Consider the following 22,728-nt stretch of genomic DNA (forward strand, 5'->3'; position numbering starts at 1 on the left):
GTTTGTGTTGTTTCCCGCCCGCGCTCTGGGTGCTCTTCAGTCGGTCGGCGTATGTGAGGCCGCAGGTAGGGTAGGCTTTGGACCCGTTGTAGTACTGTGGACGAACGCCACAGACCTGATGAAGTACGTGAAACTCTCTCCTTGGAACGCGCAGCAAAGGCCCACGTACGACGCACATCGGTGTCGGCCGCATTTGTGCCGGCTGCTTGTGCCGGCTGTGCGCAGGCATCGCACTGGGCGTAGGGGCGGTCGGGGCAACTAGTATGTGGCGATCAGGCTCGGGTGGGAACTCCTCGGAATCGGAGATGTCAGTAGACGGGATGCTGTCGTCGTTCTCGCCTATGGTGTAGTAGTCGCTATTAGGCAAGACGGGAAGGTAGTTACAGGGTGAGACTGGAGAGTCTGCCATGACGGGGACAGTGGAAACGTCGACTCGTGCTGTAGGGAGCCGGAAGCGTGGATAGGCGCGGCTCATCACTGCGGCGTTGTATTTGCAGACTGCTAGATTGAGCGATATGCCAGTGCATAGTGCTGGTCGGCCGAGCGGATGCTATTAGTGGTGAGTGGATTCCTAATGTTTAGCGTTCAGCGTCCAGGTGGCATGTGTTGAGCGGTCTCTAGAGTTGTTTTGCACAGCGCAGAATGCCTACTGGACTTTGCGTTGGGAGACGACAGCCAGTCAATGGACTGAGGTATCTGATCACTGACATTTCATCACAGCAAATATTTTTTCAAGTTGAGAACACATTGATCGGCTGCTTTCGCAAGGTTTGTGCGCAGCGAATTCAACTTGCTTGTACCTGCAGGCAGCAGCCACAGAGATGGCGCCCGCTGCAAGCTCGCTGAGGGCACAATAGAAGTTGCAAACGTGTTGATCATGTTGTATTCCTGAAGGTGATCCATGCATTCTCACCTTGGTGACCGCCGTCGCGATATCATGCCTCTTGGACATTACTTTGTCCAGACAAGAATCCTGTTACAGACAGATCTAATGGCCGTGCGTAGTCCTCATTGTTTACAGCCCTCACTCGCCTGATGTATTCAAAATTCCCCACATCTTGGCGCTGCCCTGCATTGAATCACACTGGCAGCTTCCTTTAATTTCCGGCGGTGCTACTTCCAACCTGCGTGCGTTCTCGAGTAAACTTGAATGAGTACCAGCATTATTATGAAATACAGATACGACCATTCTCATGGCACGCTGGATCCTCATGTCGACGATCTGACGCTCGACACCGTCGTATAAATTGTCATTGTCATCGTCCAGCTCCATAACCGAGGACACGGCATCTCGCAAATAACACTTACCTTGTCGAAATATAATGACATCGATCTACTCTGACGATTCTTACCCTCCTTCCGATGACGACCAATTGAACGATGATGATGGCCAATGGTTCAATGGGTACAGTGACGACTACGTCAACAGCGATTTTGACAGCGTGTCCTCTGACGAGGATGGGACCGATGACATGGCCGGCCCAGGAAGCGCCGACGCCTCATTCTCTGCTGCCGGCTCGGACGTCAACACGCTTAGCGGCAGCTTTGGACGAATGAACGTTGCTCCAATGCCCACAGTCAGTCGGGCATCTCCTGCGCAACAGAACCCCGGTAGAGGAATGTCGATGTGTCCGGTATGGCGATCCCACGCGTGACAAGAGGACGACGTGTCTGATTCCCTGCGCAGGTCTGCGATGTTCGTCCCACCTACAGCCACAATGGGAAGAGCTATCCTACTTGTGGGCTCACTTGTGCTACCAAGTATAATACATTGAATGGGGCTAGAAGCGGTACCTCCGGCGGAGTAGGAGCCACCTCTAGCACCATCAGCACCCTCTGCACGGTCGGTCCATTGATTATCCATATGGGATACCATTTAATTGACGGCCTCGTCCATATGAAGGTATGCGGAAAGCGCCCCGCGTACAGCCAAGGCGGAAAGAGTTACCCCACCTGCGGTATGACCTGCGCAGGAAAATACAAGACGGGAAATTTCACAGCTCTTTGTGTGGTGCGTATTCACACTGCGTGTGTTCGCACCGCGGAGAGTGTTAATGACAAAAGCCAGATCTGTGGGGCGCGTCCTGCATTTAGTCGCAATGGAAAGAGATACCCCACATGTGGCCTAACCTGCGCTGCGAAATACAATATTACGACGAGCAGCCGCAGCGGTAGGGGGTTCATTAAGCTCTGCGTCGTGAGTGTCGAGGGAGACAGCCCCAAACTGGAGCTGACAAGATCGCGCAGATTTGCAAAAAACGCTCATGTTTCCGCCGTGGCTCCGTCGACTACCTCACATGCGGCATGACATGCCTCAAAATCCTCTGTAACGGAGGTGGCGATAACACAAAGTGCAATGTGAGCCCGCAATACAGTCCTCTCAGAACGTGGAACCTGATCTCGCCTGCTAGTATTGCCACCGCCGCCCAAAGTTCGGCCCGTACAACCAGTGCGGGTTGACGTGCCGCGACAAATCACGCATTGCGTGTCTTCATTGTCGCTGCCGCCCGAAGCTGGGCAAGTATCACTTCTGTGGGCGGACGTGTAAAGAGCTCGCGATGGAGACGGCGCCCAAGATTGTGGAGATCCCGAAAGGGCACGTCACCTGGAGAATGGGTGCGTCCGGCACCCCGTCTGCTTGTTTGCTTTCGACTGGTTGGCTAAGTTGACTTTGGCACGCAGTGGAGACGAAGTTCAACATGTCGTGGAAGCAGGGCACGCGCCCGGCGATCAAGCACGTATACAAAATTATCGAGAGTACAGGGTTCCTCCAGCCTTACGATGCCTACCGGTGCGTCTCGTATCGCCACCTGCTCGCCGTTACTAACGAGCCTGATGCTGTGGCCCTGCAACAGGAAACGAATCGGCAATGAGACGTTCCGTTACCATGGTACGACGCGTCAATGCACACTGGGCAATGCAGGGCAGACGACGCTGTGCAGCCAGACAAACTGCGCGGTATGCAACATAATGAAGACCTCGTTCAAAGTCAGCCTGGCGAATCCGAATGGCGCGTGTGTCTCATTTTTCCACCCACGCCCTCAAAGCACTGACAAGGTGGGGTTGTGTTTTTCGGCAGCTTTGGAGCCGGTGTATACTCGTCGTCCGCGTCGAATAAGTATGTATTCGTGAGCTGGGGCGTGGGCTGCATTGATGCGGGATCCGTGCTACAGGGCAATGAGCTACTCAAACGGCGTCATGCTCCTGACGAAGGTCGTCCTCGGATGCATATACAGCGTCTCGTACTTCAACGAGGTTACGTCTCTTCCCGCAGGGTACAACTCCGTGCGTTGTCTGAGGCGTCCAACCTGCCAGATGCTGAGAATCTGAGTCTTCAAACAGGTCGTCTTTGACAGAATGAACGGGGCGCTGAACGAGACGATCGTCTACAGCGACGATGCGATCCGACCGGTGTTTTTAATTGTGTTTTGAGCGACGGGCTGGCTTTGGTTGTTTGCGACATACTCTGCTACGTTGAGAGCACACTGATTTCCTGAAGCGCTTGGTCAAAGTATCCAGACTTCGATGAATATGTACACATGCAATCGATTCCGCCATTGCGAGATTCAGCCACTTTATGCGCGCGCGACCCTTCTGGCGCGGCGTAGCATAATTGATCTCGCGGCCGGTGTAAGTGAGAAGAATATTTCCAGAGTCTTTCGGTTGTTCATTAACGTTTTTAATCATCCTTTTTATCTCTCACACGCCCCTCAAGCTAATTGACGACCCACATATAGGTATAATGGTTCATATCGTACATCAGGTTCATATGTAGGACACTCCAAATTTCCACGTCGCAAGCGCGAGGTCCAGCTCACTCAGTAGTTCCAGCACGATTGGATGGTGGTCCTTAGAATAGTCGACACAAAATGGGTCCTTAGCTAGCGTCTCTGTAGCAGCAGGCATCAACCCAGCGTGTACAACAGCATCCAGAGAATCTCGAGGGCGTCGCTTGTTTATATTCAACGGGGTCCACGGCAAAACTGAGCGAGAATCTTCTCTCCAGACTGGATGGGCTACTTGGCGCAAGCGGGCAGGAAAGGATGTATGAGGCGGCAGAGCGTTGGGGTCGAGGTCGGCGAGCACAAGCCGGGAGCGACCCAACGATGAATGTTTGGTGGGTTCAACATCTTTTTCGAAAGACGATCGATTGTGTCTTACCATCCCACTGCTAGCTAGGAGCGTTCGGTTCTCGTCCAGGTTTGACGCCAAACCATCTGAGCTCGGGAGATGCAAAGTCGAATGAACGATGTTCGCTGACGTCTGCTCATCGTCGTCGTCCTCACCACGAAGTTGGAAACAAGCGAATCGTTCATCAGAGCCCGCGTAGATAGCATGACGCCGGACTGTCGAATGGCGTGTTCCTGTAGCATTGCGCAATGCTACGGGTATAGAGCTTGAATCGGCGCTTGAGGCATCGAAGAACTTACGGCTAGGGACCTCAGAGACCGTCTGTGATCTTCGCCTTGCAGCGAATCCTTTGACAAAATTGCGCGAACGGACCTGTCTAGAATCCGAGATACGATTTTCGGAATCGAGTCCAGGGATTGGACGTGCGACCTTGACCGAATAGCGAGATGACGGAGTGACAAGTGGCCCTAGTTCGTCAGATTCCTCCTCCAAGCCGCTGGGCTGTTGCCCTGTTTGAGTCGTCCGTCCAGGCGTGCGTGCCAACGTATCTCGGATCATCCTGATAACTTCGTGGGTTTGAATCGACGAAGTCGATGATTCGTGCTTATGGGCGCGAAAGCTGTCGCAGAGCGGAGCTACTCCATCCGTGTCGGTACTTTCAGTCCATTTCGTATCCAGGAATATACCCGAGTCGTCTGCCTGGCTTTCAGCACGCTCACTGACATGGGCCTGTGCTACGGGCTACGGGCTACCTGTCTACAAGTGTTGAATATAATCTTACTTAAGAACTCACCAGACTGTTGTGTGTCGCTTTTCTCATTGCGAAAGGGGTAGAACCAGCTGACATGTTCCGCTTGCGACGCATAGCCTCCTCTAACTCTGTCTCACAAGCATCTCCCGTGGAACGAAATCTCCGTGACGACGGCCCCTGTAGGCTTTCGCGCACCTGCTTGAGCGGAAATACCCTGAAGCGATGAGGATCGCGTTCGCGCACGGCAACTGTCGTCTGCATCTTTCTTGCCCTTCCCTCCGAGTGACTTCCCTGGATTGAGCTGAAAGCGGACTTTGGTATAGGGGTATCTGGGCTCGACTGCTTAGCAAAGGTTGAAGAAACGAGTCCAGGACTATGCGGGATGCTGAAGCTGCGAGTTATGTCCTCCATGGGATTGGGAGAATTCAAGTAAGGTAATTGCGACATGGGATACAGTCGGATGGTAGTGTTATAGGATGGCCGTCCTGCGGCTGATGTTGACGATGAGGCGGGGTTGCTAGTAAGTGTCAAGTTGAAGTTTCCTCGAGAAGCTATCTTGACTGAACTTAGTCGCCTGCCTATTTGGGATCGTTGCGCTTAAAGCATCATCATATACTGAGATCTGCCGATCTATGCTATCATGTATCCCAGCAATATATGCCTTGAAAATGAGTGCGGAGACATATCACCCGGCGCCATCGACGGCTCATGTTTCAGATAGTCATGATGCGCGAGTTGTACCCTCCGCCCCGCTCCTCAGTTCTGTCAGCATGTCCTTGAGCCGCTGACGCAGTTTTGTAACCATCGCATCTTCATCCGAGTCCGGGGGAGGCTATATTGGATTTTCAGCAACACCGCTCAAGGCCAAGTTGCTGCGGCATAATGCGTACCATCTGGTCCAAGAGATACTAGATCGATTTGTATGAGAATGTCAGGATTCATGCGCATTGTTGCGAGTAACATACCTCTACCTCGTCTATGGTCTGTCCTGTCCCGCCTCATTGAAAAAAGTATGTGAGATAATAATTGACTAGTGACAGACCAAAATTATTGGACCTCTGTGAATGCGAATGGAGTAAATATACGCTCCATACTTTCGGAAAACGCTGCTCTAACCTATTCATGTTCAAGAACTCCCAGTAGAAGTACACCTACTAGAAAAACCTTGAGCTGTCGTCTAACAAAAGCGTGGTGCAAGGCACGATTCCCTGGCGACTCAAGAGTTGGCCTCAAGACTAGGTTGACTGATATTCGGAACTCCAGTTGATCAGACTCAATCGCGTGGCCGTAGAGTTTGTACTGGTTTGTCGGCAAGCCGAAACGCTGAAGCGCTGAAGGCTAATATTTGCTTCATAGTTACATGAAGTCCGACCTTTACTGTAGTGCATTCACTACCCACTTGTATCATTTGTCTTACAGCCGAGATTCAACATTTCAATGCTTGCTGGACGAAATCGAAATCACGTCGCACTCAACGTATCGGACGAGCTGTTTGGGGGAATCTCGGCCTTTACTACTAGTGTACGCTGTGCCACGAGACGGTGGGTAGTAGCGCTGCTAGATGTCCGATCTTGGCTGAATCTGCATTTCTACCTTCACAGCCACTTCTCAGGCAACTGAACATCACTGCTGAAATAAATCCTTCAAAATGCTGTCCAGACATCACTCATTACGAGTTCTTGCCACAACCGACCACTGATCTCAGAGAATTGTCACACCTGGTATCCGGACGCGACCCAACCTCTAACAACCTGTCGTTGCTCAAGCTCTGGCATGAAGCAGGTATATAATGATCACCCTCTCAGAGCGACGAATGTATCCCCCTCAAAACATGCAGAAACGCCGCTGACTCAACACCGGCCGCGGTCGGCCGAAAGACGAACAGTGCCCGTCCCTCGATTCTGCAGAAAGGTAGGAAATGTAATTCCATCTAAGATATACTTTTCTGAAGGCATGTTGACGTCTAGGAGGAGAACTTCGCAGATGACGATGTCGATTCAATGCTCAAGATCATCCTATGGTCTCTCTCATACAACGCTGCGCCCATCATGCTAGCGCGATGTGACCATGCCTCGAAGCACCTCGGTGATGCAAATCGCCTATCCCTCCCGCCACGTACGCTTCCCCTGTTTATCGGCGACGTCTTGCGCCTGTGGCGGGGAGAGAAGATGGTGGTGTGGACTACGTTATACATTCTTGACAAACTCAGAGAGCCTGGACCCGGGGAACCTGGCCAGGGTTCTGAGGCCGTTCCTCCGGATGGATTGCACTCATTGTTTCTCGCCGCCTTCTTAATCGCCATGAAATTCTTATGCGACGACGCGGATGTGGGATTGTTTCGAAAATTGGAATCCTTTATGCCTTCATATAGGACTCTCGACGAATCGGAGTTGCAAGTGTGCGTGACGTTACGCTGGCTCTTCGATATCCACCCTCAGAAGCTCGATGTCTTCAAACAGAAATTGGAACAGGACTTTGCTCACGTCTCGCGTCTTCCCTCTCTCAATGGCTATCTCCAGCCCCGTCCTGACTCTTCGTCATGCGATAGTGAGCCGTGGTTATCTATGGACAATGTCGGAGGATGTCTTGTCAAATCTGACTTGATGGATGCGCATCGGTCTTGGGAAACAATCGAGCAGGATATGCAAGCTTCCTTGGATCGAACTACTTCTGAATCGCTATCTTCGATTAGGTCAAGCAGACGACGGAGTGGTGCCTGGATACTAGATGCCCCACCCGGTGGCGATATTGCGGGTCCTTTCTCCTCGGTGATCGATCCTGTCATCCCAGATCTGCCCCCAGGTTGGATGCATCCACTGGTGCCTGCGATAGAGTTTTCTGCTCTCCAGCTAGCTGAGGCGAGCTCAAGCGTGTCGCGAGTCCATGAACCTCCACGTAAAGTTGGCATGGAACGCGGAGAGCCACCTCGAAGTTACACATCGACAGGCATGCGGCGCACAAGCCTCCCGCTCACGCAGAATGAGATTTCAGGCATAACTCAGCAACTTCACACGCTGGAGGCTAAATCCCCTGGCTGTCGTCCATTAGATGCTTTGATCATCTCCCCTTCTCTAGAGTCTTCCCCAGTTATACCGCCTATATTTAGCGATCGATCATATCCCCCTGGCATACGCATGAAAGACAATGCATCAATCACCTCTCGCGCCTCGCCTAAAACGATAACGGCAGATGGTCAAGTGGTTCATGAACTGCGAAGGGAGGCACCGCGAATGGTCCCGAGCAGACGCATTGCGTCACCTGGGTCATTTCATGCCCCAATTCGCTCTCCGGGACCGCAGCATACTGAAGCAACACCTATTGTCCCTCCTAAATATCAAACAACACCGCCTGTAATCCCCCCCAGATACCCACCAATGACTCCGCCGGTTATTCCACCTAGACGCTCTGGCATTTCATATGCTCGCTGACTGTTGGCTCGATGTGAGGCATCATTACGTTTGTTGGATTCAATCGCGAGAATTATGCATACTTTAAGATTGGCAATTCGCTGACTCCGACTGACATTATTTGAAGTACACTGCACAGTATTATCTATATCTATATCTTAAGAGTACAGCATGAGAAAATTTACGTCTCTTAGTAAGGGATCCTGACCAACACCAAAATCGGAGTCGGGGTACAGTAGTCGGTATTCAAATGTCAGCATATCGCCGGTGAGAGTGATATGCGATAGCCCACTCGCAGAGATATGAAGGGACACATAGGAATAAGGCTCACTTGCCTCATATTGAGGGAAAATCGGAAACGGCTGAGCGATCCGTCATCGCGATGGTGAAATCTCGCCTGAACTTAGACACCTGCCTTTTTGGGCCACGCTTAGTAGCCACCAGCTCGCGCTTCCGACTATGCCAGTGTCTGGCAGTTGTGTCATCGGGCTATGACCTTCAAATCGCTCGCTGGGGACACCTCACCGTTACAGAAAGAATATCTTTGTGATTGACGGGTGCGGTATCCTTGCTCACATGCGTCTGCTGGCATCATCCTGCGAGGTGAGCTTGAAATTGCAGTCATTGGCACGAAGTTACGAAGCGCGCGGCTTGAACATCAAAAATATGTCCATTCGATCGTGTCGCAGAATTATATGTGTTGTGGTGAATACAAACGATAACGAGTGTTAGAGAGATGAGTATAATGACGTACACTTCGTATTAGTTTTACTCACGAGAATTAAATATTGAGACTAGATTGATCTGCGACGTCGACGTCCATTCTTGCGGCAAAATTACAACACTTCACCTTCATCCCCTACAGTATGTGAACGCCGGATTGAAAGAAGATCAGTTGTGGATTATATGGTCCGGATTGTGGCTTCGGTCAGCACGTTGCTTTGTCTTGATTAGTCATTTTCAAGTGGCATCCTGCCACAGCGGCAAAGCCAAAGGTTATGGGCCCTGAGGTTGAATTCTCATATAAGATCTTCTCCCATTCCTCTTGGTACTTATTGTTCCCGGGTCACAAGTCATTCTCTTTCTCGAGTCCCATCTCATTCCTTCATTTTCTGTCTTCCTACAGACACCCGTTGGTGCAGGTGCCCTTCTCATTCATTTAGCGGTATAAATCATCGGGTATGAGCCAAATTCCAAATCGAAGACCGCGGGCTATATCAACAGGGACGGTTGATTCCAGCAGAGTGTCGTCGTCAGTGGCGCACAATGGTAGCCGGTCCAAGAAGACGAACGTGCCCCAGCCTGTGTTTTGCAAAAATGTGAGACCTCATATCTATCTCCTGGACTTGGAAATTCTCACTGCGGCGGAAATATCTTTAGACTGGACAAGACTATGATCTTAAAGATATGGCTAAGGTTGCTGCCCGCTTCCTCGAGGAAACGTTTGACTGTTCTGGACACCTTCCTCCGCTACCATCAAATCCTGATCCGAGGATGGAACCACCCGGATGGGAACTCGACATTTTCATTGGCTATGTCCTGTATCGGACACATCTCGCGAAATGGACTGTGATAAACGCTTTGTACTTGCTGGACATTCTCAAGAAACGATTTGAGAAGGGACGCGTGTTTTGTGGGCATTATTTAATCCTCACCGCTCTCATACTGTCAATGAAGATGTTGGCCGACGACGTATACGCGCTCCATTCTTGGGTGGCGGCAGCGGGGAATCGGTTCCATGGAAGAGAAATTGCGCGACTGGAGCGCGAAGTACTGCGGCTGTTAGATTACAACCTCCCTACTAATATTTCCGTGAAGACTCTGGATGAATTTGAGCGCAAACTAATGCACACCTTCGGGGCCAGAGGTAAGTTTTCACTTCACTGCTTTATGAGATACATTTAAAGTCGACGATCTTTCATTTTCGTACTTAAAGCTCCACCGAAGTTGAATGCGACAAGAAAACCGAGCGGGAAGCCACCTGCGGTGCCGCCCAAGGATGATGCACCCTACGTCATCTCGGCACAAAATTATCAAACTCCCCCTATAACTCCCATTGACGGCAACGAAGAGCCGAACGTTGTCCCTCCACCACCACACTCCTTCGGAGCACCCAGAGTACAATTCGAACCCAGGCACTACAGAAGTCCAGTGTCATCTCCAGCCGAGTCCGAGGATGAGGATTACCGTCCTCCAGTTCCGCCTAAGCCTTATCCCAGGCACGAGGCATCAAGAGCCAATACCTACTTGTCCCCGGTATCCCCTCCTCGGCCGTCGAGGTCCATTACGCGGCGTCCATCGACCCCCCATGTTCCCCGCCCTCGAGCACCCAGCGTTCCCTCTGCGCCCAGCATTCCTCGTGGACCCGTAGGACCGATCTCTACCGCTTCTGAAGCTGCTGCACGCCACGCTCACGCCATGATATCCGCTCAGTCTCGTCAACCGACTCATCCGGGACTTCCTCGGCCTGCAGCTACACAACGGCCGAAGGCTGTCTCGACCGCTTCGGCGGCGGCTGCGCATGCGATACCACCGGTTTACCCTTTCCCGCAACCCAAGTCACAAACATATCCGTATCCTATCATTAATGCTCCACTGTATCAGCCTGCCCAAAATGTAACGGCCACGTCGACAAGGACAACCCTCCAGCCTACTAGTAGGAGGCGAGCGACTGCTGCTACTCCCGGTGCTGACAGTGGATTTATGCTTTTCAGACGGTAAATTTCTAATCACATCATTTATTTTGTATACATGTTATGATTTGCTTGAGTTTTGTCGGCCTGTCGTGATGTAACTTCGCTGACCCTGCTGTATCATTGCTCTCATTATATTCTCGTGGTCACTCAGAACTCTGTACACATTCCTTGTTTGGTGCTGGATCTTTTCTACTCTCCAATCTGTACGTACATACTATAGTAGTGTCATTCTAATGCAAGCGCTGGACGCTGTTGAACTCATTTTGAGGCAGATTTTTAGCGTAAGCCTCAGGCTTACAACGGAAGGATGTAAGGTGCCACAAAATAGCATGCCTGCAACATCACTTTCCCTCAGACGATCGGCGACATACCTAAGCTCGCGTGTTTTTTTGAAAGCGTGGAATCAAAATTCTCACAAGCGGTATCCCTCGCTGTGCGACGTTACCAAGCTCCTCTACGGTACAATTCGCCAATCGCCTTGGGTTACATCACTCCATAGATACGCTTGCTCCATCTCAACATGATCCACCTCTTCGTCCTCGGCTACGATAAGCCCACCAAAGGAAATCTCTGCAGGACTGTGCTCTAGGATAGGCTTCACAACAAGTTGTTCAGCACACGAGACGACTCGTCCGAGATGAAGGAGCATCTCGGGTGTGAACGTCGTCGGGTTTATACCGAGTTCCTACATGACGTCAATCGAAAATTACGAGCGGACGCTGAGAAAATTTACTGACCTTCCATGCTACAACGATATCGGGTTTCAGTTGAGAGGGCACAGAGAGTTTTACGAGAGAAACCCATTTTGCGTTCACTGCGGCTCGGTCTAGCGCCGAGGACTCATGCGTAGGAACAGATCTCGCGCGAAGACGTTCTGTAGGCTCCGGGGCGATTTGTCCATACTCCATATCATCGTACGGCAGTTGGTAATCATCGTCTGCGACCTCCTCAGGGTCCTGCAGTCGAGCTCTTTTTTTCCTCTTGTTCCTCTTCGGATGCAGACCTTCTTCAACATCAACACTGGTAACAAACATATGTGCTGGTAGTAGTCCTCTTTCTTGCTTTTCCGAGGGTGGAATGAGACGTGCATTTGCCAAGTATACGTCCTGATCAATTGTATCAACGCTACTGAATGGCAGAGCTTGTTCTGCTGAAATAGTAGAATGACTAGGTCCCGCCGCATCGTCCTCGACATCAAAAATGATTTTCGGTGGTATTACGGACGACATAGACTTTTTGAAACCCTTCCGCTTATTCTTATTTTGGAGGGACGCCATCATGATGACCGGAGGTTCTTGAGTGGCCTCTATAGAAGGTTTGGGAGCTGACATGACAAGTGGTATTTGCTGCGGTGGTGCTGATTCCGGAATGCGCGTTCTCAATCCCAACGGAATCTCATTGACGCTCACAGGTTCTGCCGTTGCCGCAAGACGTTCATACATTCTCTTCCGTCGCCGGCGAACATTGCGGCTGTGCGTGGATGGTTTACCCAGTCCCGGCGGCACGAATACAGTGGCGGTAACACTGGCACAGAATGGTAAACAATGTTTCCGGAATGGGAGAAATGCGATCGCTCACGATGCCCTACTATCTCTCGAAAATGCTAAGGACTGCGCAGCAGTTACGGACCCAAGCACGCTACAAGTCTTCTCTTTACTTTGGGCCGGTTGTGTTGCTTCTACAGACGGAGAAGAGGACGCAGAGGATGCCGATGAGGATGTTTCAGAGTTTGAATCCGAACCCGAGTCTGATTCTGACGTTGTATCAGAGCTGTTGCTCGTGTTAGATTCGGACTCGGAATTTGAGCTAGACGAAGAACTGGGCGAACTGCCACGCTGGACATAAGGCCGTGGTTTTTCGTGGGTCGCAGTGCTAGATAGCAAGGTTTTCGACCTGAGCTCATCAGCCACATGTTTCGTCCGTTTGCGAGCAGGACTATGATCTGAGAATTGGATGTCATATCAGATGGTGCGAAGAATCAGCAAAATAACATACCGCTTGTAGGCGCCTTGCGCTTGTTAGACGGAACCAACGAGTTACGTTTGATACTGTCAGACAAGGCTGCCATGAGAGCCTTCGATAAACGGAGAATGTTGAAGCAGATCAGGTACTCACACTATGAGATCTCCGTCCCTGACAACATCAATAGGACTTGAGTCTAACAGTTCAAACTCCTCGAGGACCAAAACCAGGTCTTTCGCATCCAACCGAGCATCGCGTAAAGCAGGAAGATCGGAGCAAAGAAGTAGCTTGAGTTCGAGAACTGTAGATGCCGAGTACACGCTGAACCAGGCTTTACAGACAGGCAGGGGCGGTGCACTCGATATTTTGACTCGCATGAGGGATGGCAGAGAGGTAGTAATGAAATGACGAGGACTGAAGAGGACCAACGAAAAAGGAAGGAAGTTCTCACGGGTACTTTACAGCTTACGATCGTGTGGCCAACGTGACACAGTCTATCCTCTGCCTTCGACGTGGACGCGACGTGTCCGACGTCTTCCTCTCTTCCTCGCCTTTCTTTAACCCTTTCAGCTATACTGCAGTTGCTTCACGACCGACACGGCTGTCTTAGACCCTCTTGTTTGTCTAGGCCGCCATGGCCAACTACAACTATGACGAGGCCGGTAACATGGCCGCATATTTCCTCTTGACCTGTCTTTCCATAATCCTGATTCCCCTTTCAATATCGTCAATACCATCACGAAGTGCGTATATTTCTCCGGAAACAGACTTGTGCACTAATCACATGTTCAATAGAGCGCGAGGTTATGTCCGGTTGTCAGTGCAAACTCTGTGTCGAACAGCGGGAAAGCATTCGCAAGCGCGAGAAAATATCATTATTGGCTCCTAAGTTCAAACTAAAGTACGGACTTCGCACCGTATCCTGTGCGTGGGCTTTTGATCAGGTTCTGGTGCAGAACAATTATCCTCATGGCTGGTTGGGCCTTGGTCGCGTTCCTTGTATATAAGGTCTCCACGACCGAGGTAGAGAATAAAGTCTATGATCCATTTGAAATTTTAGGACTTGGCAGTGTAAGTATTGTCTCGGCTTCCTGGATCTTGATCTCATATGATTGGTATAGGGTGTAGATTTGAAGACCATTAAATCTCATTACAAGAAACTGTCCCGGAAATTGTGAGGAACTTGTTTTGTGCCTATCTCCTTTTGCTTAGGCACCAACAGCCATCCGGATAAAGTGAAACTAGACATAAACCAGACCATCGAGGCCGTTGAAGCCAAGTTTGTGGAGATTACAAAAGCATACAAATCGTACGTCTTTCTGTTACATGTTCCGCTTGTGGGGAGATGTACACTGTAGTAACCTAAACGCGGTCGACGTTGGATGGTAGGTTGACGGACGAAACGATTCGGAAGAATTGGGAGCTCTATGGTCACCCAGATGGTCGTCAGGAAGTCTCCATGGGTATTGCACTCCCCAGTTGGATTGTGGAGAGTAGTAACAACATATGGGTTCTTGGCGCATATGGCTTGATCTTCGGTGGTGCGCTACCTGCGATGGTGGTACGTTGCCAGATATTAAGCTTCAAGCTGCTTCCGCATTGATATCCATACGTTATATAGGGCCGCTGGTGGTTCGGAAATCGCCAGAAGACGAAGGATGGTGTCAATGCACGTACTGCGGCAACATTCTTCAAGGGTTTGACGGAGGAGTCTAGTATGGAAGAGGTAGTTGGTTCTCTTGGGAAGACGTTAGAGTGGGAACGCCCAGCGGTCAGAGCGACAAAGAAAGACGACGAGTTATCTGAATTGGATAATAAGATCAAGGCGCAACTCGGCAACCATTGGACAGAACTCAGCAAGCTTGCTGAGGTGATGCCTGAGAAGCACAATAGCCGCCAAAGATCGTTCATCTTGCTGTATGCTCATCTCCTGCGTCTGCCACTTGATAACAATGCTCTGCGAAAAGGTCTGCTGGGTATCTGTCATTACCTGTTAAACCACTGATATAACTTTTGCAGAGCAAGCTGACATCCTGCTTCAAATGCCAAGCTTGCTCAACTCAATGCTAAATATCAGTACATCGCGCAATTTCCTGCAGCCCACACTTTCTGCTATGCGACTCCATGCCTACCTCGCTCAGGCCATTGTTCCTGGTCAAGATAATCTCAGATTTGCGCAGCTCCCTGGTATCAGCCCCGATGAGTCAACAGAGCTGTTCCCTGGTGCGAACGAGGTGGCAGATGTCGTTAGCCTATTGGAGAAGAAGGGCGACGAGAGGCTTCCGGAGATAAAGAAAGCTGTGCAGAAATGGGGTAAGATCGACATTGTTGATGCTGGCTTGAAGGTGCTGGGAGAGCGATACATCACGCCATCTTCGTTCATTTCTTTCGTCCTCAAAATTCGGTTGCTACCACCATCCTCACAACCATTTACCAATGGTGTTGCTCATGATTCTAAGGCGGAGGAGACGAGGGAGCAAGATTTCTTGGCTGCCAAGGGAGACGTAGAGAACATGCCGATCGACAAATTTTCCAATGGCTGGGCGCACGCTCCCTTTTGGCCCGCGGTAAGTAAGATGGTGCTTGTGACGGGCAACTGATGTTAAGGTTTCGTACAGAACCGCAAACCGGGATGGTGGGTCGTGCTGTCTGACGTCAGATCTAATAAGATTATGGTTCCGCCCATGAAGATTTCCGATATCCCAATGGGGGAAGACTATCGCATGTACAAGCTACAGTTCTCCGGACCACCAACTACAGGCAACTTCCACTGGAGAGTACATGTAATTAGCGACACATTCGTGGGCGATGAGCTCTCACAAGATCTCGTGGTATGTTGTGTGGGACCATGGATCCCGGGATTGGAGCTTGCTAATTATATAACTCAGTGGAGAATTGACGACGCCTCTGTGCTCGCGAATGAAGATGCGAACAACGAAGATGAGATCTCAGAGCCAGAGGAGGACTCATTGGCTGGCCAGATGGCGTTGATGCGAGGAGGCTCCGTCAAGCAGCGACCAGACGAGAGCGATGACGAGAGCACCACTGATGATGATCGCAACGATGACCGCGGCAACGACTCAGATAGTAGTAGTGATAGTGACTAGGCTAGGGGTCGATGTGTTGACTTCATTCACTAGGTGGTGTACATGATATTTTGGCGAGAGCACATAGGCCATAAGATAATTCTAATCCCATTTGATGAGCAGTTGGAGCCTGAGTTTGGAGTGATGGCTTTATTAAACCGGGGACTACGAAATGTAATCATAAACGAAGTATGACAAGTGCCGGTTCGCACTGCAGACGCTCCTTGAGTCAGACCGCCGGAGCAATCTTAGCTTCGCCCGCACAGCTTTTCCAGCTGCAACCAGCTATGTCTTCTTTGATGCACCACTCTCACTTGCGTAACCCTCAATAAACCGACTCTTTGACGAACAAATAGAACATACCATGGCGCCTAGCTCGGCCTCCGCGTTCCCCTACGTTCAACCAGCTCTTTCACAACTCTTGGTCGTCGGGTCTTTCTTATATTTTTTAAACGTTATTCGTGTACTTGCAGATCATTTCGCTCATGCCGGGATCGTCGCAGAATTGTTATTAGGCGTAATTTATGGCACCCCTCTCGCGAATATCCTACCTCAGGATTGGGAGGCAACGTTCAGTACACTGGGATACTTAGGCTTGGTATGGATGGTATTCGAAGGTATGTTGGCTTCAACATATCTTGCTGACTTGCGGGCTGTTCGCAGAAGCCAGCAGTTTGCGGAAATGTGTGCGCTCATCGAGCATTATTGTCATAGGCGGCCTGTCCACTAATCTACCAGTACTCTTCTCCAATCTTCCTCTTTCCTGTCTTTGTGCTCTGACCGGGATCACTCTCCCGATCGCATTTTCTTTTGCCTTGCTCTCTGGGGGCTTTGGATACGGAAATCTAGAAGCGTTTGCAGCAGGCGCTGCGCTGTCCTCCACTAGCCTCGGAACTACCCTTGCAGCGCTGAACAGCGTGAGTAGAGATAACTACAGCATCCCAGAGAAATTTGCAGAAAACGAAGCTCTTTCCGACAAGAACGAGGGAATTATTGCAAATGCCGTGCAAGATGTGCGTGCCGATCCGATGGACCTTGTAGATAGAGCACAGTGGCGTACGGACCACCATTCGAAACGACAGACTACAAGTCTTAGGCCAGTTCCCTCAGCTTCGTTGCCTTCACGTGTACCATCTAGCATTTCCTTACAACAGACCCGCATAGGTACTATTTTAGTTAGCGCAGCGATCCTTGACGACGTCGTGGGTCTCGTCATTGCTGCATTGATCCCCGCACTGGTCACCTCGAGCTCCTCTGGTTCCCAACCACCTCATTTTGCGTGGACGCTGATCCGCCCACTGCTTTCGTCCATACTAATGGCGAGTCTAACACCACCTGTCGCGCGTTTTATATTGCGCCCCGCATTCTGGTTTCATTCGATAGGCGAACAGTGGTGTGCCCCTGCAAGTATAGGAAAATCATGGGGATGGTCGCATTTATCGACCAAGGCGAAGATGTCGACTGACCGTAGCAATTCTTGGGGAACGGAAGCCCATGCGGATGCCGTGAAGCTAGCCATGATGGTATGCACACTTGGCGCATTCGCAGCAATCGCATATTGTGAGTAATACCACTGCAATGCATGACGCCTCTGATGGCCAGTTGCGTCTCTAGACACGGGAAGTAGTGTGCTATTCGGCGCGTACATTGCCGGCCTCACGCTGACTTACGTTTCAAAACTTCCTGTCTCGACATCTGACGATACCAACGATGGGGAGGGTCGCGCATTCAAGCGTTCCGAGGCACTTTCGTTTGAGAGCACGTTCACCCAGACGATCGGGCCTCTACAACAATACTTATTGGTGCCATTATTCTTCGCCAGTATCGGCTACGCTATTGTAGGTGTCTTCAACAGACTCTGATAACTGACACCTTCATGTCCTTTTACTGATATTGTATCAGCCATTTTTATCCCTCTGGAACGGCACCATCTTCTGGCGAGGGATTGTGTACGCTGTTCTCATGAGTATCGGCAAGTTGATGGTGGGGGTGCCAATCATCTTGTGGACTATATCTCCTCATTTGTATCAAAGCTTTGGCTGGTGGTGGAAAGCCTGCTCGAACTCCAAATATGCCCACAGGCGAGACCCACAGGTGACAGGGCAGCTGCCTTTGCACACGTCTTGGCGGAGTACATTCACCGCCTCTATCTATCCTGCAATGTTCACAGGCATTGCTATGGTCTCACGCGGAGAGATCGGCCTACTTATAGCTGAAATTGCCAGACATGGCCCGGTAATTTCAGATTCTGACGTGGGGCAGAGTAGCGGATTGTTGGGTGATGAAGCTTTTTTGGTGTGTATATGGGCGATTTTGATATGTACTTTGATTGGTCCGATCGGCGTCGCTTTTGTGGTACGGCGATGGGGCGAGAAAGTCACCCACGGAAGATGGACATGAAGACTAGTGGAAAGGGTAGTGCCTTTCACTGTGATTTCCTCCGTCCTACATCAACCGTTTCAGGACACGAATTCAAAATTCCTCCCCTCTCTCGCTGTGGTAATTAATTTGACATCATGTAGACATGGAAAGGCATACGGTAGATCTAGTCTCATACAATACAGATCTAATGCCCGTGGATCATCACTACTTAGTTGTGTTCATTCAATCCCGTCTCCATCTGAGAAATCAGTTTCAACGCCTTTGTCGACCGTGGCTTGATGCTACATGAGAACTCCACTGGATGTCTGCGGAGTACCGACACGTATTAGGGCGCCTCGACAATTGCATTGCTATTATACGCACTCTACAAATCCGGAGGTGCGCGCTCCAGAAGGCACCACTTCCTCACCAGCAGCGTCGATAATTCTGGTGATATCCAAGGTTACCATCATGTTTGCCATAGTGAGCCATATCGTCCCGTCTGCTAGATCTCTTCCGGGACAAACTCTGTTTGTGAGATGAGCCATCTGGGGGATTCCAAGTATTCCGTCGACGGTTTTACCTACGCCCAAATCCGAACGCAAATTTTCGAGAGTCCCTCTCACCGAGATCATTTGGGTCAACGCCTTCGAATCGCTCAGGATAGAAAGCTTCCGGATCGGGGAAAAGCTTAGGATCCCGTGACATTGCCCTAGTGAACCCCCACGTCGTCACAAGCGGCTGGTCAAATGTAATCTACTCACCAGGCATTTGGAATTATCAAAGTTTCTGCTTGAATGTCATAGCCACTATACACTTCTGAGGAAGATGTCATATGAGGGATCGCTTTGGTGAGGGTTGGTGAGTCCAGCACAAAGCATACACATAAGGTTACATATCTTACCGAGTGGCAATGCAGGCCTCCAACTGGCCGAAAATTATGTCAGTGGAAAAGGGCAAGTCAGGTAAAATGCACTTTATTCACCGATATAGTTCAAGGAGGACACATTCGAGATATGGCAATGACCCTCGGTCTCCAAAACCAGGCAAACGGTCCTGTCCTATACAGCTGTCTATTTCATACCGTGCCTTCTTTAGAACCTCAGGATACATGACCATAGCAAGAAGAAATGAGGCGAGTATAGCATTCGTCTTAAACACATCGTCAGCGAGCTGTTGATCTGTTCACTCGATCAGGAAAGACCATACTGTGTCAGTCCCAGCTACACACGTAAAGGGCAAATTCTCAGATCAAGGTCATGAAGAAGGACACAGAGATTGACCTCCGTACACAATTGCAGCGACTTCCTTGATATCGTTCGCATCCTCTGTTGTCAACGATCCCTTGTTTGATAATCGCTTGATCAGCGATGCCGTGAATGAGGGCAATGCAGTACCAGAGGCCTTCAAGCTATCGGTGCACGAACGGTTTGTTAGAGGCTATGAGATGGACTCACCAATGCCTCGTGTACCATCTCGTACGGCCTGTCGATCATCTTACGTACAAGTGTCCGCACCTCAGTAACATGTCTCTTGAACCCGGCTCCGGGCACCCATGCTGGGAGATATGCCACTGAAATAAATTCTGTGTTAATGTCTGATTTACTTGGATGAATGCACTTGCATGCAGGCCAAAAATCCGCCATTGTTGTTCCCGGGCTCCCAAATCTCACTATCTTGAGGAGAGTCTCATCTGCAACTGTTATGTATTTATCATTGTCAGATGTGACGACGTGTCCGTATGCGATCTGCATCAGTATAGCACCGATGAAGCTAGGGAAACAGTCATGAGTGAGAAGGAAAGGCGTGTGGACACTGGAACATTCACGTACCGCTTGAAGTGTGAGCTATACTGTTCCGGTTTCGCAATCAGACCGGAGAGGAGTATATGCAGCTCTCTAAGCTGCAAAGATTGATAATCCTTCACAACACTCTTCTGGAATGTATCCGATAACCAACGACGATGCCTTCGAAATACACCATCTGGCTTCTTCCAGGTGAAAATGGCCCGCCAGCCCATACTACAGCCCACCTCATGATCAAAGCAAAGATCTTATTACAATAAGCAAGAACACTCACCTCTCATTCAAGATGACGAAACGAGGCCTGTCTGAGAATCTCGCACTTCTTTTCTCCAGGAGATCATGTGCAATCGTCAGTGAGTTGATGACAAGTACTGGAGTGCCAAAGAAGCGGGCATAGATGAGAGGTCCTAGATAGCGAAATGGATTTCAACTCGAAAAGGCAAAAAGGCGACGAGAGCTAACCATGCTTCAAGCCCCACTGTAACAATGTTTCTTCTTGATACTCGGTGGAGAACTGATGTATATTGCCAATGAAAGGTAACGGGCGTGGCCCCGGGGGAAGACGTAAGCCACGATCACGACTGTAGTAGGTTCGAAGCAGGATATGAGCAACGAGCAACCCTGTGAACAGTGAGCCCGAGATGATTTCAAGGGTTGAAATCTGTGACATTGCCGATGGTTGAGCAGATAGAAATGAGGGGATGGTGAGCGATGGTGATCGGCCGAGAGTCATTTATACCATCTAGCTAATCTTGCGCACCTCTGCGGTGTTAAATCGCAATTCAGATGGTGCTAGCTGGAGCATAGAAAGACCCCGAACCTTAAGAACTCATTCTCTGATGAAAATTTGTCCGAATGTAGATCATGCGCTAAGGACACAGGATGACCAGTGAATGATCATTGTGTGTGCTCACAACTTACACAGCAGGGCTATTCCGTGAACTCGGTGAATTCAGAATCCCAATATAGAGTATAATGGAGATGATACTTCGAGCATTGGTCTGGGACAAACCTGGTTCATTATGACCGTACTGATCAAGTCACTTCAGGTGCACATTGAATTAGCCTCAGGTGCGATGGTGGAAAACACATCCGATGTGGATGACAACTCGTCGGACTTGACCTGACTCATCTGGCATTGCATCAGGAGACTAACAATACTAGAAGAGAACCGTGATGAGCCACACAGATAAGCCAAGATGTTACCCAAGCTGACAATGGAAGAAGATCAGAGTTCTCTCGTATGATATGAGGGGGCGGTATTGCGGAATTGATGTGCAAATTTTCAACATATGGGAACAGAAGGCAAAAGTCGTCGTGCAGCTCTTGCATCTTTCAATACTATAATCTATTAGTGGCTCTTCATAAATTCAATCATTTCCTCCGATTGCGGCTTGATGCTGGTACAACAATCTTGCAGTGCGTTTGGACCTGCAAGTCAGATGTCATTGGTGAACTGAATTGAAAACCTAAGGATTGGGAAACATACTCCACAGTTCCAGAAGTACAGGCCAAAGAAGGGGTTACTTCTTCACCAGAATCCACTGCGAACTCCGATAGTATCAAGGATAGTTACCATGTTCGCGATAACGAGCCATACAGTAGCATCCGTCAAGTCCATTCCGAGACAGATTCCATGACACCTACATTACTACACCTCAATGCATTAGCAACTTTCAAGCAGAAATTAGCAGATGTGCCACATCAGCAAAATCAGAACCGGAATGTATTCAACGATAGCCATTGTAAATTAAATGTTAATATTTCTCTGCATGCATATGTATGTAGAACAATACCTTAGTGGCTTGTAATTGCAAATAGAAATCAGCATGGTGATGGCATGTGCATCCTCTTGCATACTGTTTTAGCATTGAGAACAATTGCAATTTGAATTGCAGTGTCACAAGCTTTTATAGGTAATCAGAAACTACTTGAACTGTATAATTCTTGCTATCCTTGTGTACTTAATGGGTCTTATGGCATAATCAGAAACTAATTGTCTTTACTTTGTCCTAATAGGGCAGCTGGTTAATTATGTAAGTGCGCCATTGGGGGGCATGTCTTGTTGAACAAATAGTGAGATGCACTATAAGTGTTAAGGGATCTAATGACTGAGTGTTACAATGTCAGGAGGGGGTTCTTTTTTCTTTTCCTAACTATTTGTTGTTGACCCTGTACTATACAACTGATCCCATCACTTGATATGTTTCACCTACATCAATGTTTCATATCCATTGTGTTTCACTTATATCATGTTTCACCTACATCATGTTTCACCTCTATCACTGATACAACCCAGTGAAACTGTTTTATGTACATCACTGATCCAACTCAGTATTTCAGACTTATTAAACTCTATTCACTCTAGCCTACTTAAGTAGCACTGCTTGTGCTACTGTACTTCAGTTTTGTCCTCTTGTTCTCTACATACACTTCATAGGGACAGTCCTCAGTAATAGATTCAGTTGTCTATACAAAATCTTAGTCTGAAGCTTTGCTTCAACCAGTATATGCTCTCAAACCACTGCC

The 22,728-nt window shown here is 49.5% G+C and overlaps 9 protein-coding genes across 9 annotated transcripts; 5 read left to right on the forward strand and 4 right to left on the reverse strand.

The window, feature by feature from the left end:
• Nucleotides 1-36: 36 nt before the first annotated feature.
• On the reverse strand, nucleotides 37-409 carry FIBRA_08125 (uncharacterized protein; the record flags this gene model as incomplete). Its single annotated transcript, XM_012329780.1, has 2 exons — nucleotides 37-115; nucleotides 177-409. 2 exons carry the CDS (start codon nucleotides 407-409, stop codon nucleotides 37-39), a joined length of 312 nt encoding a protein of 103 aa, XP_012185170.1.
• Nucleotides 410-1,322: 913 nt separating this feature from the next.
• On the forward strand, nucleotides 1,323-3,432 carry FIBRA_08126 (uncharacterized protein; the record flags this gene model as incomplete). Its single annotated transcript, XM_012329781.1, has 9 exons — nucleotides 1,323-1,634; nucleotides 1,688-1,903; nucleotides 2,248-2,358; nucleotides 2,412-2,616; nucleotides 2,683-2,791; nucleotides 2,856-3,014; nucleotides 3,080-3,118; nucleotides 3,174-3,285; nucleotides 3,343-3,432. The coding sequence occupies 9 exons, from the start codon at nucleotides 1,323-1,325 to the stop codon at nucleotides 3,430-3,432; spliced, it is 1,353 nt and encodes a 450-aa protein (XP_012185171.1).
• Nucleotides 3,433-3,765: 333 nt separating this feature from the next.
• FIBRA_08127 (uncharacterized protein) lies at nucleotides 3,766-5,329 on the reverse strand (the record flags this gene model as incomplete). Its single annotated transcript, XM_012329782.1, has 2 exons — nucleotides 3,766-4,872; nucleotides 4,925-5,329. The coding sequence occupies 2 exons, from the start codon at nucleotides 5,327-5,329 to the stop codon at nucleotides 3,766-3,768; spliced, it is 1,512 nt and encodes a 503-aa protein (XP_012185172.1).
• Nucleotides 5,330-6,319: 990 nt separating this feature from the next.
• FIBRA_08128 (uncharacterized protein) lies at nucleotides 6,320-8,310 on the forward strand (the record flags this gene model as incomplete). The annotated part of the gene is made up of 4 exons (XM_012329783.1): nucleotides 6,320-6,423; nucleotides 6,495-6,664; nucleotides 6,720-6,793; nucleotides 6,850-8,310. 4 exons carry the CDS (start codon nucleotides 6,320-6,322, stop codon nucleotides 8,308-8,310), a joined length of 1,809 nt encoding a protein of 602 aa, XP_012185173.1.
• Nucleotides 8,311-9,696: 1,386 nt separating this feature from the next.
• FIBRA_08129 (uncharacterized protein) lies at nucleotides 9,697-11,010 on the forward strand (the record flags this gene model as incomplete). The annotated part of the gene is made up of 2 exons (XM_012329784.1): nucleotides 9,697-10,156; nucleotides 10,226-11,010. 2 exons carry the CDS (start codon nucleotides 9,697-9,699, stop codon nucleotides 11,008-11,010), a joined length of 1,245 nt encoding a protein of 414 aa, XP_012185174.1.
• Nucleotides 11,011-11,439: 429 nt separating this feature from the next.
• FIBRA_08130 (uncharacterized protein) lies at nucleotides 11,440-13,324 on the reverse strand (the record flags this gene model as incomplete). The annotated part of the gene is made up of 5 exons (XM_012329785.1): nucleotides 11,440-11,670; nucleotides 11,723-12,509; nucleotides 12,564-12,927; nucleotides 12,981-13,033; nucleotides 13,101-13,324. The coding sequence occupies 5 exons, from the start codon at nucleotides 13,322-13,324 to the stop codon at nucleotides 11,440-11,442; spliced, it is 1,659 nt and encodes a 552-aa protein (XP_012185175.1).
• Nucleotides 13,325-13,581: 257 nt separating this feature from the next.
• On the forward strand, nucleotides 13,582-16,054 carry FIBRA_08131 (uncharacterized protein; the record flags this gene model as incomplete). The annotated part of the gene is made up of 10 exons (XM_012329786.1): nucleotides 13,582-13,690; nucleotides 13,743-13,848; nucleotides 13,904-14,018; nucleotides 14,069-14,121; nucleotides 14,170-14,256; nucleotides 14,337-14,508; nucleotides 14,569-14,914; nucleotides 14,967-15,514; nucleotides 15,566-15,778; nucleotides 15,836-16,054. 10 exons carry the CDS (start codon nucleotides 13,582-13,584, stop codon nucleotides 16,052-16,054), a joined length of 1,968 nt encoding a protein of 655 aa, XP_012185176.1.
• Nucleotides 16,055-16,397: 343 nt separating this feature from the next.
• Nucleotides 16,398-18,433, forward strand: FIBRA_08132 (uncharacterized protein; the record flags this gene model as incomplete). The annotated part of the gene is made up of 4 exons (XM_012329787.1): nucleotides 16,398-16,650; nucleotides 16,697-17,593; nucleotides 17,648-17,871; nucleotides 17,936-18,433. 4 exons carry the CDS (start codon nucleotides 16,398-16,400, stop codon nucleotides 18,431-18,433), a joined length of 1,872 nt encoding a protein of 623 aa, XP_012185177.1.
• A 190-nt stretch (nucleotides 18,434-18,623) lies between these two features.
• On the reverse strand, nucleotides 18,624-20,869 carry FIBRA_08133 (uncharacterized protein; the record flags this gene model as incomplete). The annotated part of the gene is made up of 12 exons (XM_012329788.1): nucleotides 18,624-18,720; nucleotides 18,779-18,922; nucleotides 18,978-19,106; nucleotides 19,159-19,240; nucleotides 19,299-19,321; nucleotides 19,380-19,546; nucleotides 19,604-19,617; nucleotides 19,678-19,798; nucleotides 19,852-20,167; nucleotides 20,227-20,415; nucleotides 20,474-20,606; nucleotides 20,662-20,869. 12 exons carry the CDS (start codon nucleotides 20,867-20,869, stop codon nucleotides 18,624-18,626), a joined length of 1,623 nt encoding a protein of 540 aa, XP_012185178.1.
• Between the last annotated feature and the right edge of the window lie 1,859 nt (nucleotides 20,870-22,728).

Source organism: Fibroporia radiculosa, assembly GCF_000313525.1.
Source record: "Fibroporia radiculosa TFFH 294 genomic supercontigs, scaffold36126, whole genome shotgun sequence".
NCBI lineage: Eukaryota > Fungi > Basidiomycota > Agaricomycetes > Polyporales > Fibroporiaceae > Fibroporia > Fibroporia radiculosa.